General features: G+C 36.8%; 1 protein-coding gene across 2 annotated transcripts in view; it reads left to right on the top strand.

Annotated features, from left to right (window-relative positions):
• Window positions 1-14,886, top strand: part of LOC135123611 (uncharacterized) — a 65,785-nt gene that overhangs the window by 12,979 nt on the left and 37,920 nt on the right. Inside the window, exon 1 of one of the 2 annotated variants that reach the window (XM_064048412.1) lies at window positions 4,170-4,600. The exons of the other annotated variant lie outside the window; for it this stretch is intronic. Coding sequence (XP_063904482.1) covers window positions 4,408-4,600 — 193 coding nt within the window. The 5' untranslated portion in view covers window positions 4,170-4,407. Of the gene's footprint in view, window positions 1-4,169; window positions 4,601-14,886 lie in introns of those variants that run through there. 2 annotated transcript variants of the gene reach the window in all.

The following is a 14,886-nucleotide window of genomic DNA, read 5'->3' on the forward strand; positions in this document are numbered from 1 at the left end:
GACAATTTGGCCCCAATCACAAATATGAAAACAGCCACAGCTGGCTTATCTGTCGCTAATGATTAAGAATGGGGTCACTCACTGGGGTGTCCACCTCCTAGTCCACTCCTTGTCGAGAGAGTTATCTGAAATCGCCCTAGCTGTACAGTCACGGCCAAATTGGAGAGGACACCTCCACGTCCATACGTCACTATGTTTCCTCCAGAAACCGGGTTAATCTCCTGACCTAAACCAGTAAACGTATTCTCTGTTACATTCGGTTGCCACCACCGGTCGGTCAACAACCAGGACACCCCTTTCACGGCTTTCGCGAACTTGCTATGTCATGGGTTAAAAGCGCCCCACCTGAGTACGTCCTCAGTGCCCAGGTTCATACCATAGTATCTGCCGGAGATTTTACGCGTTAACACTGCTCTCGTGGCCAGGTTCACCCTAACCTTATCAACACCCAACTCTTTGCTCTTATCACTCAACCCCAGTCCGGCCCTATCAGACCATCACAACACAGCTGAGCCTTCATGCCCATCGTTACTTTACACTGACTCTCACGGGCTCTGACTAACTGCCCTCAAAATCCACCCTCGGCATCTGAGATATGTGTTTTAAGTGGGGATTAATAAATTAAAACTGATTGATTTGGGGTTGTTTTCCGCCTCTTGAACATGTGAAGTTTATCATTAGGAGGCTGATTGATAACGCATGTTTCGACTTTATTACATATTGAAGTCATCTTCAGGTTTTTACAAGCTAGTAACATGGATTTTTAAAAAACATTAATTACAATGATTAAAATAATTAAAAAGCCCAAGTATTCTACAAAAAAAATCTTCTTTAGAAATTCCACTAATTTCTTGAATTTTGATAGCTTAATGCCATTATTTAAGTGTAGATTGTCTTCCCTTCGATTGTCTTCCCTTCGATTGTCTTGGAATTAAAGACTGACAACCCGTGTCATATATGTCTATATCTAGATCTTTATTGGAATCGCCTTCGTCAGCCTATAGATAAACTGGGATTTATCAACTTGCTGTTGACGTTGAAGTTTCCGTTGCAGTTGCTGTTCAAGTAACTTTTGGCGTATTTAAAGGGGTTGTAGAAGAAAAGTGAAGGATTTAAGTTGATTACTACAAAAATTTACCATTACACATTACTATAAAACATTTACATGTTTTAAGTGTCTTGCTGTCGAAATAAGTCTACACATATTAATAAAAAAAGGCAAAATGTAGCCCCGCCCACCCACCCGATCTCAATTGTGATGATTTTTTTTTATTCGTCGTGAGCTAAGAAGCCGAAGCTTAACTGCAAAATCCTTATTTCTCTACGAGAAATTAAAAACATGTTTTTGAATATCGTCTTGTTCAAAGAATACTATGTACATTAAGAAAAAAATAAAGCCAAAGATCAGGCCCCACCCATACCCGCCTCGCTCTCAATTCTCTATTGTGATGAATTTTTCATTCGTTGTCAGATCGAGGGGCGGGGCTTAATAGCAAGATCTATATTTGTCTAGAACAATTTACCATTTTAAACATGTTTTAAGTTAAAGTTTCTTGTTCTGAAAAGACAACTACGTATATTAAGAAAAAAGGCAAAATATAAGCCCCCCCTACCCGCCCTATCTCTATTGTAATGAGTGTGAACATGTAAGACATGTTTTTGAGTATCGTGTTATTTAAAGAATACTACATATGTGTATTAAGAAAAAATTAAAGCCAAAGATTAAGCTCCACACATACCTGTCCTGGTCTAAATAGTAGTGAAGTTTTCATTGGTTGGCAGACCTAGGGACGGAGCCTAATTGCAAAATCCATATTTCCTTACAAAAATTTACCATTTTAAACGTGTTTTAAGTTTCTAAGAATAAAAAAATCATCACAATTTAGATGGTGTGTGTGGGGGGGGGGTTTATATTTTGCCTTTTTTTCCTAAACGTACATAATATTCTTTGAACAACACGATACTTAGAAACATGTTTTTAATTTCTTGGAAAGAAATAAGTATTTTGCAGTTAAGCTCCCCTTTGGTTCACGGCGAATAAAAAAATCATCACAATTAAGATAGGGTGGGTGGGCGGGCTTACATTTTGCGTTTTTGTTTTAATATGTGTAGACTTCTTTTCACAACATGAAACTTAAAACATGTTTAAAATGGAACATTTGTATGAGGAAATATCGATTTAGCAATTAGCCTCCATCCCATAATTATAATTGTAAAATCCATATTTCCCTGCAACAATGTACCATTTTAACAAGATTCTAAGTTTCTTGTTGTGAAAAGATGGCTATGTATATTACGAAAAAAGGGCAAAATATAAGCCCCACCCACCCGCCCTATCTCAATTCTGATGATTTTTTTTTATTCATCGTAAGACGAGGAGCAGAGCGTAATTGCAAAATATGTATATTAAGAAAAAAACATACCAAAAATTAAGCCCCACCCATATCCATTCCAAAAGCTCAATTGTGATGAATTTTTCATTCGTTGTCAGATCGAAGGGCGGAGCCTAAATGCAAAATCGATACTTTTCTTAAAAAAATTACCATTTTAAGCATATTTTACCTTTCTTGACAACATAAATTCAAGGGATTTTAGATAACAGAAACCATTTAGTACTATGAAAATGTTCTTGTCAAGAGTATTAGTTTAATTTACTCTGATTTTTTTTATTATTTGATTTCTATTCCCCAAAAAAGACGTGGAGCTACCCAAATACATGTAAATTGTTAGTACAATGTAATAAATATGTCCGTATTTATTCATCTTTCGTCTGCCTGCCCTATGCTCCTACTTTCACCGTCAATTTCTACAATTTCTAAACTCCTTTTCTTTACCTGCTTCCATCTCTCCAAAACCGAACCCAGCTATGGACAAATTCAAACACCCTTCCTTCTTCTTCCTCGAGCCTTCGAACAGTAAAGTTCTAATAAAATCTCTAAACTCTTACCGTCGCTATTTACCACATTGGTGATCATCGACAGGGAGGACGCACGCAACGACCGCGCTGTGTCGCTGGGGGAGTACTGTGGCGGCACAATTACAAGTTGGTAAGCGAGGAAAGATAAGCAGCCCGGCAAGTGGGAAACGTAGGGTTCGATTCCCACTGCGGCTCTACATTTTTCCTTGCTTACCACACTATAAATGAGATTATACGAAAAATTTAATACTCCACATGGTTGTTAAGTGCGTAACAAAATCTCGATTTTGTTATAATGCACTTACCAATGTCACAGCGTCGTTCCATACGAAAACACCAAACCTGTATAAACAAATCTGTATAAACGATCCCATAGCGTAATAAACAACTAAAAAACATTAATTTTCTAAATTCATTATTTTTCATAAACAGTTCTTTTGGTTTGATTTGTAAACTCGGAATTACCAACGTCTGTTGTTGTCATGAATCGCATACGTTCTTTCACGTGTTTTTATCACTCTAACCTACCGTTTTTCATGCTCGATATTTTTAGAGCAAATTATGAACACGTCCTATCAGTTCAATACTATGTAATTTGTACAGTACAATTTTATCAGGAGTAGTGTTTACCACATTCATACACACATGATAAAGGCAATTTTATAACCTGATTGATTTGTGATAATAATAATTGTTGAGTAGGCTTTCTTTTTTTCCGTAACCAAGGTTGTTTAACATTTTCTGTTTGATTACCTATCTCGCATTTTTCTTGTGATATTTGAAAATCCTTATGAAATTAGATTGCAGAATACGGTTAGTTAGCGTCTTGCGAAATATCGTTGCGCATCAGAAATGTAATTTTGATTGTTCATGTTCACTGGTGTAAGGGTAGACGGATTAAAACTGTGTATACGTAACCATAAATATTTTACTTACAGCAAATGTAATAGAAGGGAAATTAACGAAAATAACTTTAACCAGTGCAAATAATGTGAAACAAAAGCAACTTTTACTTTTAGTTACGGTGTCGTTCAGTTTGAATGTTCTCTGTGCTAACTAATACGTAAACGATGCTTACCTTCATTGTCAGTTTTACATATTATTGAACTTGAACCTGTCACACCCTTTTTCACTGATCTCTACGAAGTGATACAACTATAATATTGTTAGCAATCAGTTCAAGAATTTGAATTTGGCGCCTTGGTGGAAGTGGTGATACTGCGAGCCGCTGCCTGTCCACGTCGCTAGAGTGTGACTCACTCGAGAATGCGCGCTGGCCTGGGATTCACCTGCCGCTCAACTATTTCGCTAATGTTTTGTTTTTTTGTTATTTTTGTGAAAATATATCGCTTAAATCAGAAGTGGGATTGTGCCCCGTTTCCCAGTGCTTCTTTTTGTTTTTTTTTGTGAAAATTTTGGATTGCGTAATTATTGTGCAACAAGAGACAATTTATTGGGATAAGTGCTCGTGACCATCTCCCATCTTCGCTATGGAGGAAGTTCTGTCAGAACTGTTGACAACGATCAGAAGCAGCCGGATAGCCCCGGACCAGATCAATCTTCCGCCCTTTCGGCCAGACGTCGATGACGCAACCAGCTGGCTCCAACAGGCGGACGCTACCAAAGTCGAATTTTCTTGGTCGGATTTACAAATCCTAGGGAGAATTGGAAGTTTTTTGACGGGTGAGTCTAAACTTTGGTTTGACAATTGGGTGCCGCCCCCGACCACGCGTAATTGGACGACCTTCAAGCAAGACTTTTTGGAGTCCTTTCCGCCGAAGAAAATTTTGGGACGCCTGTTACATGAGGCGTCGGCCTGTCGAAGTTCCGACTTTAATACGTATACAGCGTACGTTCGCCAAAAAGTGACATTGCTCCGGCATTTGCGCAAAATTATCGACGAGCTTCTAAGTCATGGAATAATTCGAACAAGTACTTCCCCGTTCGCCAGTCCTATACTGTTAGTTAAAAAGAAGCAGGGTTCTTATCGTATGTGTGTAGATTTCCGTGAGTTGAACGCACATACTGTTAAGGATAAGTATCCTATGCCGCGAATTGACGACCAGCTTGATAGACTCGGGCGTGGAAAATTTTTTACGTCTTTAGACTTAGCTTCTGGGTTTCACCAGATACCGATCCATGACAATTCGATTCACAAAACGGGGTTTGTTACGCCCGAAGGCCACTTCGAATACTTGCGTATGCCCTTCGGTCTTGCGAACGCCCCCGCTGTCTTTCAGAGGGCGATCAATGCTGCTTTAGGAGATTTAAAATATACGATGGCTCTTGTCTATATGGACGACATTTTAATTTTGCAGACTTGATTGTGCATTTCGAATCCGTCCCTAAACCGGCAAAAAGACTTTCGAAAAAGAAACGTAGTTGTTTTAATTGTGGACGCACAGGCCACCTGCAAAATCAGTGTCGTCAGCTGTTCCGGTCGTTAAATGATCGTGGTCGAAAATTTCCGAGTGCATCGTCGAGTACGTCGAGTAAAGCAACACCACCGAAATATGATCGCGACGACGCCGGCTTCACTTCAAAGAAATGTGCGTTCTGCTTGAAGCCAGGCCACTTAGAATCCGACTGTTTCACAAAGAAATCTATCGAACAAAAGTTGCCTCACCCACCGACGTCAAGCAAGTACGTCAATTCATGGGCCTCGCAGGTTATTTCCGCAAATTCATTCCAAATTTTGCTTGTCGCACTGCATGCATAACTAATCTGACCAAAAGCGGTGTTCTGTTCCAGTGGACCGCTGAACACGAACGCGCCAAAGAATATGTTATCAACTGTCTCGTGTCGGAGCCTCTATTGACAATTTTTAACCCCGATCTACCTACTGAACTTCATACGGACGCTAGCTCCGTCGGGTACGGTGGAATTTTAATTCAAAAATATGACGGACAGAATCGCGTGGTGGCTTATTTCAGTAAGAGAACTTCACCTTCCGAATGTAAATACCACTCATATGAGTTGGAGACGTTAGCCATCATTAATTCTCTGAAACACTTTCGAGTTTACCTGATCGGCATTAAATTCACCATCGTTACGGATTGCAATGCTATCAAAGCTACCGTGAATAAGAGGGAAATTCTCCCCCGGGTCGCTCGTTGGTGGACATACCTCCAAGATTTTAACTACGAGATCGTCTATCGTAAGGGATCCTCTCTTAGCCACGTAGATTTCTTTAGCCGAAATCCGGTATCTGTACTGCATGTATCTCAGCATGAACCGTGGCTTCACATTCAACAAAAGGGCGATGCCGAAGTTCAGCAAATGATTTCCGACTTGCGAGAAGGCAAACTCGATCCGAAACAATATGTTGAGAAGGACGGCTTGCTCTTTCATCAGAACATTGCTCCAAATAAATCAAAGACTATGCGTTTTTTTGTTCCACGGCAGAGCAGGCTCGGACTACTCCGACTTTTCCATGATGAGCAGTGCCACATCGGTACAGACAAGACAATCGCTTCTATCATGCAGCATTTTTGGTTTCCGCGTCTTCGTCGTTTCGTACAGAACTATGTAAAGCATTGTCTTGTGTGTGCAGTCAAAAAAACACGTACTGGTCCTTTACAAGGTTTCGTCCGGGTGCCTGAAAAGCCCTCTACACCCTTTCACATTGTGCATGTCGACTGCTTGGGGCCCCTGCCTGTCTCGTCCCAAAAATTCAAATACGTTCTCGTAATGATCGACGCGTTTACTAAGTATTGCCACCTTACTCCGTTAAAATCTGTCACTGCCGCGGAAACGCAGCAAGCTTTTCAAACCTTTATTGGTTCTTTCGGTACCCCGCGTGTTATCGTGTCCGACAGTGGCACAAATTTCCACAATCTGTCTTTGTGTAGGTTTCTAGACGACTTATGTATTGAATACCATTTTATAACTCCGGATGTGCACCGTGCCAATGGCCAAGTAGAACGTTATATGCGTACCCTTATGAATCTCATTCGTATCGAAACCCGTGTCAGATCAGAATGGCCGAACGTGCTGTGGAAGATTCAACTCGTTCTCAACACCACTGTTCAAAAGTCTACCAACACCACTCCCATGCGAGCCTTAATGGGCCTTGAGACAACGACACCTTTAATTCAGGCTGTTGTGAACAATCTTGGTCAAGATGTGACACCTGTTCGAAATTTGCAAGTAGATCGCGAACGAGTGCGAGAACGTCTTCAGACCCAGAGTCACGAGGAGATCGCCGCACTGAACACCAAGCGTCGTGACCAAGTCAGGTATTCGGTTGGTGACTTTGTACTGCTTCACCGCTCCAGTAAAATGCATGCCAGTAAAACTGATTTTGAGTACATGGGTCCTTACGAGATTGTGCACATCACAAACGAAGGAAGGTATGAACTGAAACGCGTTGGGGCCCGTAAACATAAAATTGTAAAAGCTGCCAAAGAACAGCTGAGATTGTGGCCGTCAGAATGGTCCATAGCTGCCAACATGGGCGAGATTTTGGACCTGATTGACACTGAATAAGTAAGTATTCATTGATCTTTATTACCTGAATCGAAACTATTTTGAGCTGTGACACTTCAGTAGGTGTGTTCTGACCCCCTGAGTTGTTGACGAGGAGATTGAAATACATCTCGGTGTCAAAATGTGAATTGTTGTTGACGAGGAGGTTGAAGTACATCTCGGTGTCAAAATGTGAATTGTTGTTGACGAGGAGGTTGAAATACATCTCGGTGTCAAAATGTGAATTGTTGTTGACGAGGAGGTTGAAATACATCTCGGTGTCAAAATGTGAATTGTTGTTGACGAGGAGGTTGAAATACATCTCGGTGTCAAAATGTGAATTGTTGTTGACGAGGAGGTTGAAATACATCTCGGTGTCAAAATGTGAATTGTTGTTGACGAGGAGGTTGAAATACATCTCGGTGTCAAAATGTGAATTGTTGTTGACGAGGAGGTTGAAATACATCTCGGTGTCAAAAGATAAATTACAAAAAAAAAAAGAAGGTTGAAATCTATACACTTGTCCTGAATGAGTCAATTTGAAATTGAGCTTTTTGGTATGAGAGCCCGAGTGTGCTCCCTACCATTATTGGAGTATTAATTGTTTTGTGATACTTGTTGTATCTCTAGGTATAATGAAGCCGTCACCCCTTCCAGTTCAAGAGCATCGTGGCCCTTTATTTTGGAAGCTTCGAGAGCGAAGCTTACGTCAGAATGGCCGTGTTAGCAATCAGTTCAAGAATTTGAATTTGGCGCCTTGGTGGAAGTGGTGATACTGCGAGCCGCTGCCTGTCCACGTCGCTAGAGTGTGACTCACTCGAGAATGCGCGCTGGCCTGGGATTCACCTGCCGCTCAACTATTTCGCTAATGTTTTGTTTTTTTGTTATTTTTGTGAAAATATATCGCTTAAAATATAATTAATATTACCGGTGCAGCCTACTATATTAGGTCGAACGTTGCATGAAAATGAGTCATGCTATGCCATTTTCGGTAAAAGTAACATGCATTGTTTTTTGTGTTGCCTTCGATAAATGTATGTATAATATAATAACAATAGCAAAAAGTGTTATATTGGGACCCCATTTTTCATTAACCATCAAACGTCAGATTTGAATCTGTCAGTCATTTACAAACAAAAGGTAACTTATCTTTCATTTATGACCAGTTTTTTTTCGGTTTTAATTAAATTTCTTAAGCTTTAGCACCGGAAACACAGTCGTTTTTAAATAATAATTCTTTTGGCAAGGTTAGTTTATTCTAAATTAACTAATTTTAAATTGAAAGAATGATCCTGACTTTATTCTGGGTTGTAATAATAATAATTAATAAATTCAGCCTCCAGCTTTCCGATTTTTCGAGCAAATTGTATATTAAAAAGTGTCGCTAGTAAAAACGTTTATTGGAATTTTCTTGTGCTACATAAAGCAATTCTGTAGACGACAATTTAAGAAACTTGGAGATTATATAAACATAAGTATGCATGAATTTTTATTTAAGTACTTATTATTCAGTACGAGCATAAAATAGTGAAGTATTTTTTCCTAGTCTGTTGCATTTATTTTGTTGTGAAGCAATTTACGGGTAAATGCTGCCCAGTAATTCAGTTAGAAAATCTTGTGGTCAATCTGTTAATAATGATTTATCGGTTGAAAAGCTGCGTTCAATGCCAAGGGATGTCATTGGTGCATAATTTACGATATCCGTTATTTAAATACGTTTTACTATAAAATACATTTTAGATAAATAATTTTTAAATATAAGAATGAAATTGTGATTTTTGTGTTATGAAAACAAAAATCAATTGCAATTTTTGTAAAATTGCCCAAAAATCTTCAAAACATTCTGGAATACAGATCTCAACGAGCCGATTTGAAGAATATAAAGTTTTAAGGTTTCAAAACAAAGGTAATTTTTTTTCACAATTTCATTTTCATAAAAATTTAAAAATTATTTACCGAAAGTGTTTAAAATAAAGTGCTCTGTTTAGAAAGAACAAAGTGTTGAAGTAACTCAATCATCATATTGCAAGTATACATGAAAATTTCAAAATGTTTTTGTTTTTGCAGAAAAAATATTCCATATTTTTTTCCGTTGAGTGAAATATTAACCATAATTTATCTAATCGTACCCGCCAACAAGTTAATGACGTTCTCTCATTTTTTTTAGTAAAGGCATTTAAGTTTTATTAAATAATATACCCCTAATTGTGGTTTATGAATCCGCCGTGATTTTTATGTGCGGTAAACTCGGTAATCGTGCCTCAAAAAAGTTGAATTACTAACGCGAAGGTCGCTGGTTTGACTGACTCATTGGTCACAATTTTTTTATTGATTGAATCAGTTCATTTTCTCTAAAATTTGAGAATTCAGTAATGCTGCCACCGCCTACATTTATTTTAATAATGAAATAAGAATTATCGCAAAAACAATTATTTATCCAAAATAATATTCACGACGTTTTGCTTCATTTTAGCTCCCCTGTTTTCAGGAGGTAAATATATTCATATCTGATAGCTTGGTACAAGCTTAATAGTTACATTCGTTCGATGTATTATACACATAAACAATAGAAGTTAAGTTTGTACTGATAATATTTTTTTCCGGTTGGGTATCTGCTTTAGATATATTTGCCATTGCCAGTGCTTGTTTTAACAAAATTAGTTTCAATTGCCGATGATTTAGTAAATCTGATGTTTGAAATTGAGAAAAAGACACCAAAACAAATATGCATTGGCAAAATTTATTTAAAGTTCCAAAAATAAATAATTTGAAATAAAAATGAGCGCTAAGCTTTTGAAGAGGTAAACAGACCGAAGATTGCCAGCTAGCAAGACAAATATGAACACTCTTTGTAATAATAATGAAGACGCACAAATCATCAATCGGTCTGCAATATTATCAACATTCTTTGTAAACAAACATCATCATCTTTCAGTTTGAAGACACTTTTCTCAATTTTTTCAAAAACATACTCGTTTTATTAAATGATACTCTAGTTTTTCATCTGTAGATCTCTTTGTCAGCTCTGAATTGCCAGACGAACAATATAAATCTTCGAAACAAAAACAAAATATGCCAGTCATTTCGATATCAGACCGAGTGATTTATAAACTGTAAAATACAGTGGTGATAACTACGTTTCAACATATTGCAAAACTGTACAAAAAGTTAATTTCACACACATATTTTTTTAATTATGAAAACGAAACCGTGTCCAATGATATCTCTCGTTTATCAAGCTTGCGCAACCCAAAACACAATTTGTGTTGTTACACCGTTTTTCTTCGTTCCGTTATCACTCTTCGATCAACAAAATGTTCCCATGTCCTCTCTCCACATCCGCACCTACCGGACCTCGTCGAAAACGATGACGGTACCATCACCATCGACACCCCACACGCAACAGACCCAGGTTTCCGCATGCTGCTTCGAATCCTTGAATCCCAATCAAATTGCTCAAGAATAATTACTCGCCATAATCGGCACGACTGCATCGGCATTTTTTTGTTTTGTCGTTTGGCATTGAACGCCACCATTTCACTTAATCCACGAGAGATGCGGATCTGAATATTCCCATGTCTTCAATGGAAAAAAATCGTTGAAGATTCCTCATGGGTTCTTATTATCCAACAGCATGAATTATTGATGTAACGATTATGGGAGTACGTGTGTGTAGTAGTGTAAGTGATGCCATTAAAAAATTAAAGATACAAGCCGCACCTATGTACACTTTCGACGACAGCGATTTAAACTTAAACAATAGATTAGGATTGTTTGTTTCCCAACAGATAAAAAAATTTACATTTCCTAATCGAATTAGGCGCAACTGCACGTGCACAGGGATGTGAATAGGGTCACGACGGTCGGCTGTCAAACGTGGATCACGGCACAAATGACATGTATGGCGGAGGCGTTGACGTTTATAGGTTAGCAAAATGGAGCTGCAACTAATATTTTTATGTTCGTCACGATTCAAAACTTGCAATTACCGCTGACATTCAGCTAAAAGTGTAATTCGTTCTTAAATTATATTAAATGTTTTCAGGATATCCTGTTGGGTTTTTGAACTTATTTACAACCAGTTGGCGTTAAAAATTGTCGCAGTTGCTAACATCCATTAGTTGTGCTATAAATTGCGAAACGCCTCCATTTTTGGATTTAAATGACAAATTATGAAATGGACGAATGTCGTGAATGTTGACGGAATCGATTACAATTTACGTAAAGAATGGAAGAGCATTAATTTCTCTTTCACGAAACGCTAATGAAGAATGCCATTAAAATATCGTTTTTATGTCGTTCATTGATAACGTGCTTCTTTACGACGCTTCTCACGTTTTCGTTGTTTTAACGTGGTTTTGATTACGCTTATTACGTCCGAGTCTGCATATAATGGGTATTTCCTTATTGATTCCCATCGACAATTATTGTTTTTTTACGTATTGAAGAATCGCGGGATGATAATTGGTAGTTATATTACATGTTACTTTTGAATTTGGCAATTTGCGTTGTTAAAAGATATTTAATACGCCTCTTAAAATTGTGACTAATCAGTACCTATTAATCGATAAATATTAAATTAAAAAGTGAATTGTTGAAGGTCACCGGTTTACGTTGCAGTGACTTGAGCTAAGTCGATTTTGAGATAACGTGATGGATTGATATCGCAGACAATAGGATAATTATTTTCACTTATTTAATTACACTGATGATAATTAAATAAACGAGAATCTTTTTTGTCGATCTTTTTTCCTAGTGTGTTTAAGTTTTATTTGAAATTCCAGCTAAAAAGTACCACATTTTTGTCGAAATTGTATGAAGTACTTGTCAAAATTTGTTGTTAGAGGAATTCTGTTATTTCTTTTTAAGTGTCCATAGTTGATAAATGGGGAAGCTAATGAACTAGATGAATATAAACCACATTATTGCTTACGCATTAAAAAACTTGTATAGGTAGTAATGAATTATACAAACATAAAATAACAATACAGGGTGCTATGGACAGTTACGTACAAAATAAAATCGGTAATTGGTCTCGAGTGCTAAAAGTAAAGAAAATCAGGTAAGTGTTCTCCTGTTAGAGATAAAATTACTGAAATTCGGGTCCAAATTTAACGCGCTAAACACTCACATATAAGTTAGATGAAAATCTTCACGCTATCCAAGAAAGATATTCTTAGGAACGCTTTAGTGTCGATGTATGGGCTAGAAAATTTTGCAATTATTTGGTAAAGTTGTGGAAATATTCCTGTTCAAAATACTTAAGAGTGTAACATTTTTTTATTTATAATATTTATTTTTTTATTAAATATTTACACTTTTACGAATATTTCCTGAGTGTATTCTAGAGAAGTGTAGTAATAGGTTTCATTTGACAAATGTGTACTATGAAATTAATTATTTTTAAAATTATGGTGTGAACAGCAAGATGTTAATAAAACTTTTTCTGTCTTTCTCTCCCAAAATTTTGTGACGTTATTTACAATTTTGCTGAGTAAATTTAGTTCAAAATATGCAAAATATTACGGCTTCTTCGTGTCGTCGATTCTTTTCTACTTTTTAGTCATACGTATTGTAAAGGAGACTCCCTAGTATTTCAAATACTTAAAAAACCAACAAAATTTTCAAAATTTATCCAAAAATAAAACCCAAGAGGCTTCAAAGATGTTTTCACAAATGAAAAAATAATAGGAACCTACTAGATATTTTCAAACTTTTTAAAAAATCAAACACAAAGGACTCCGAAGGTTCTTTTCCAAAAAAATACACAACGGACCCTCAAACTTTCTTTAAATATTTTCAAAAATTTTTCAAAAATTAAACACAAGGAATTGCGAGTAGTCTTTCAACTTAAAAAAAGAGACATTAGGGGAGTCAAAGATACCAAATACTTTAAAAAACAACAAAGTTACCAGAATTTTTCAAAATTTTGCCACAAATAAAATCCAAAAGGTTTGAAAGATATTTTTGCAAATGAAGAAACATTACGGATCCTCTGGATATTTTAAACTTTTTAAAAAATCAAACGCAAGAGATCCCGAAGGTTCTTTTCCAAAAAAATATACACTATGGACCCTCACACTTCTTTAAAATATTTTCCAAAATTTTTCAAAAATAAAACGACACAGATTTCACCGGTTGTTGAATTTTTCAACGTAAAAAAAGATATTAGAACAGTCCAAGGTTACAAATAGTTAAAAAAAACAACAAAGTCCCCGAAGTTTTCAAAATTTGTCCAAAAATTAAATCCAGGAAGCTTCAAAGATGTTTTTACAAATGAAAAAAACACCAGGGAGATACTTGATATTTTCAAAATTTTAAAAAATCAAATGCAAGAGATCATGAAAGTTTTGTTCAAAAAAAAAAAATACAGGACGGTTCCTCAAAATTCCTTCAAACATTTTCCAAAATAAAACGGCACCGCTCTTACATATTGTGTGGATTTTTTTTTTTTAATAAAACACAAAGAATTGTGAATAATCTTTCATCTTAAAAAAGAGACATCAGGGGAGTTCAAGGTTTCAAATTCCTAAAAAACCAACAAAATCCATTTTCAAAATTTTTCCAAAAATAAAATTCAGGAGGCTCCAAAGATGTTTTCACACAGGAAGAAAAACCCTAGAAACCCCCTAGATATTTCCAAACCTTTTCAAAAACTAAACATAAGGCATTCCGAAGATTTTTTATTAAAAAAAATTAGCGCGTCAAAATTTTAACAAACACAAGATAAAATACAAAGGTTTCCCGACATTTTTTTAATTCATATCCTGAATTGATATGACCTGACATGACCTGGCCTAACACGACCTGACCAGACATAACCTCACTGGATATGACTTGTTCTGAAATGAGCTAATATGTCGAGATCTACCCTGACATGACCTGACTTGACACGTTCTGACCTGCCATATTTGGACTAGGCATGACTCACCTTATAATAAACTGATTTTGCTCTACCCGGTGTGACCTGGGTTGATCTGACTTTTCTTAACTTGTCTTGTTTTGACCTAACATAATTGGAATCTCTCTTAAAAGAGTTCTCGTCAGTTCTAACAATTTTTGTTCTTCCGCTTCTTTGACGATTTCTAATATTTACCCACCCTTTTTTTCCTTAGAGGGTATGTGATTTGCCAAAATCCCTTTTATCCTAGCAAATACTAGCCCCCCCACCCACCTTTTCTTTTCTTAGAGTGTATGTCATTTTCCAAAATCACTCTTATTTTAGTAAGTACTAGCCCCGCCCCCCCACCCTTTCATTTCTTACAGGGTATGTCATTTACCAAAGTCTGTCTTATCCTAGCAAATTTTTCATTCGTTGCCAGATCGAGGGGCGGAGCTTAATTGCAAAATCCATGTCTCCTTACAAGGATGTACCATTTTAAACATGTTTTAAGATTCTGCTTGTGAAAAGAAGACTACATATATTAAGAAAAAAAGACAAAATGATAGCCCCGCCTACCCGGTCTATCTCATTTGTGATGATTTTTTTTATTCGTCGTGAA

The sequence above is a fragment of the Zophobas morio genome, unplaced genomic scaffold, assembly GCF_036711695.1.
Source record: "Zophobas morio isolate AGI-343-1 ecotype UQ-CSIRO unplaced genomic scaffold, CSIRO_AGI_Zmor_V1 ptg000006l, whole genome shotgun sequence".
Classification (NCBI taxonomy): Eukaryota; Metazoa; Arthropoda; class Insecta; order Coleoptera; family Tenebrionidae; genus Zophobas; species Zophobas morio.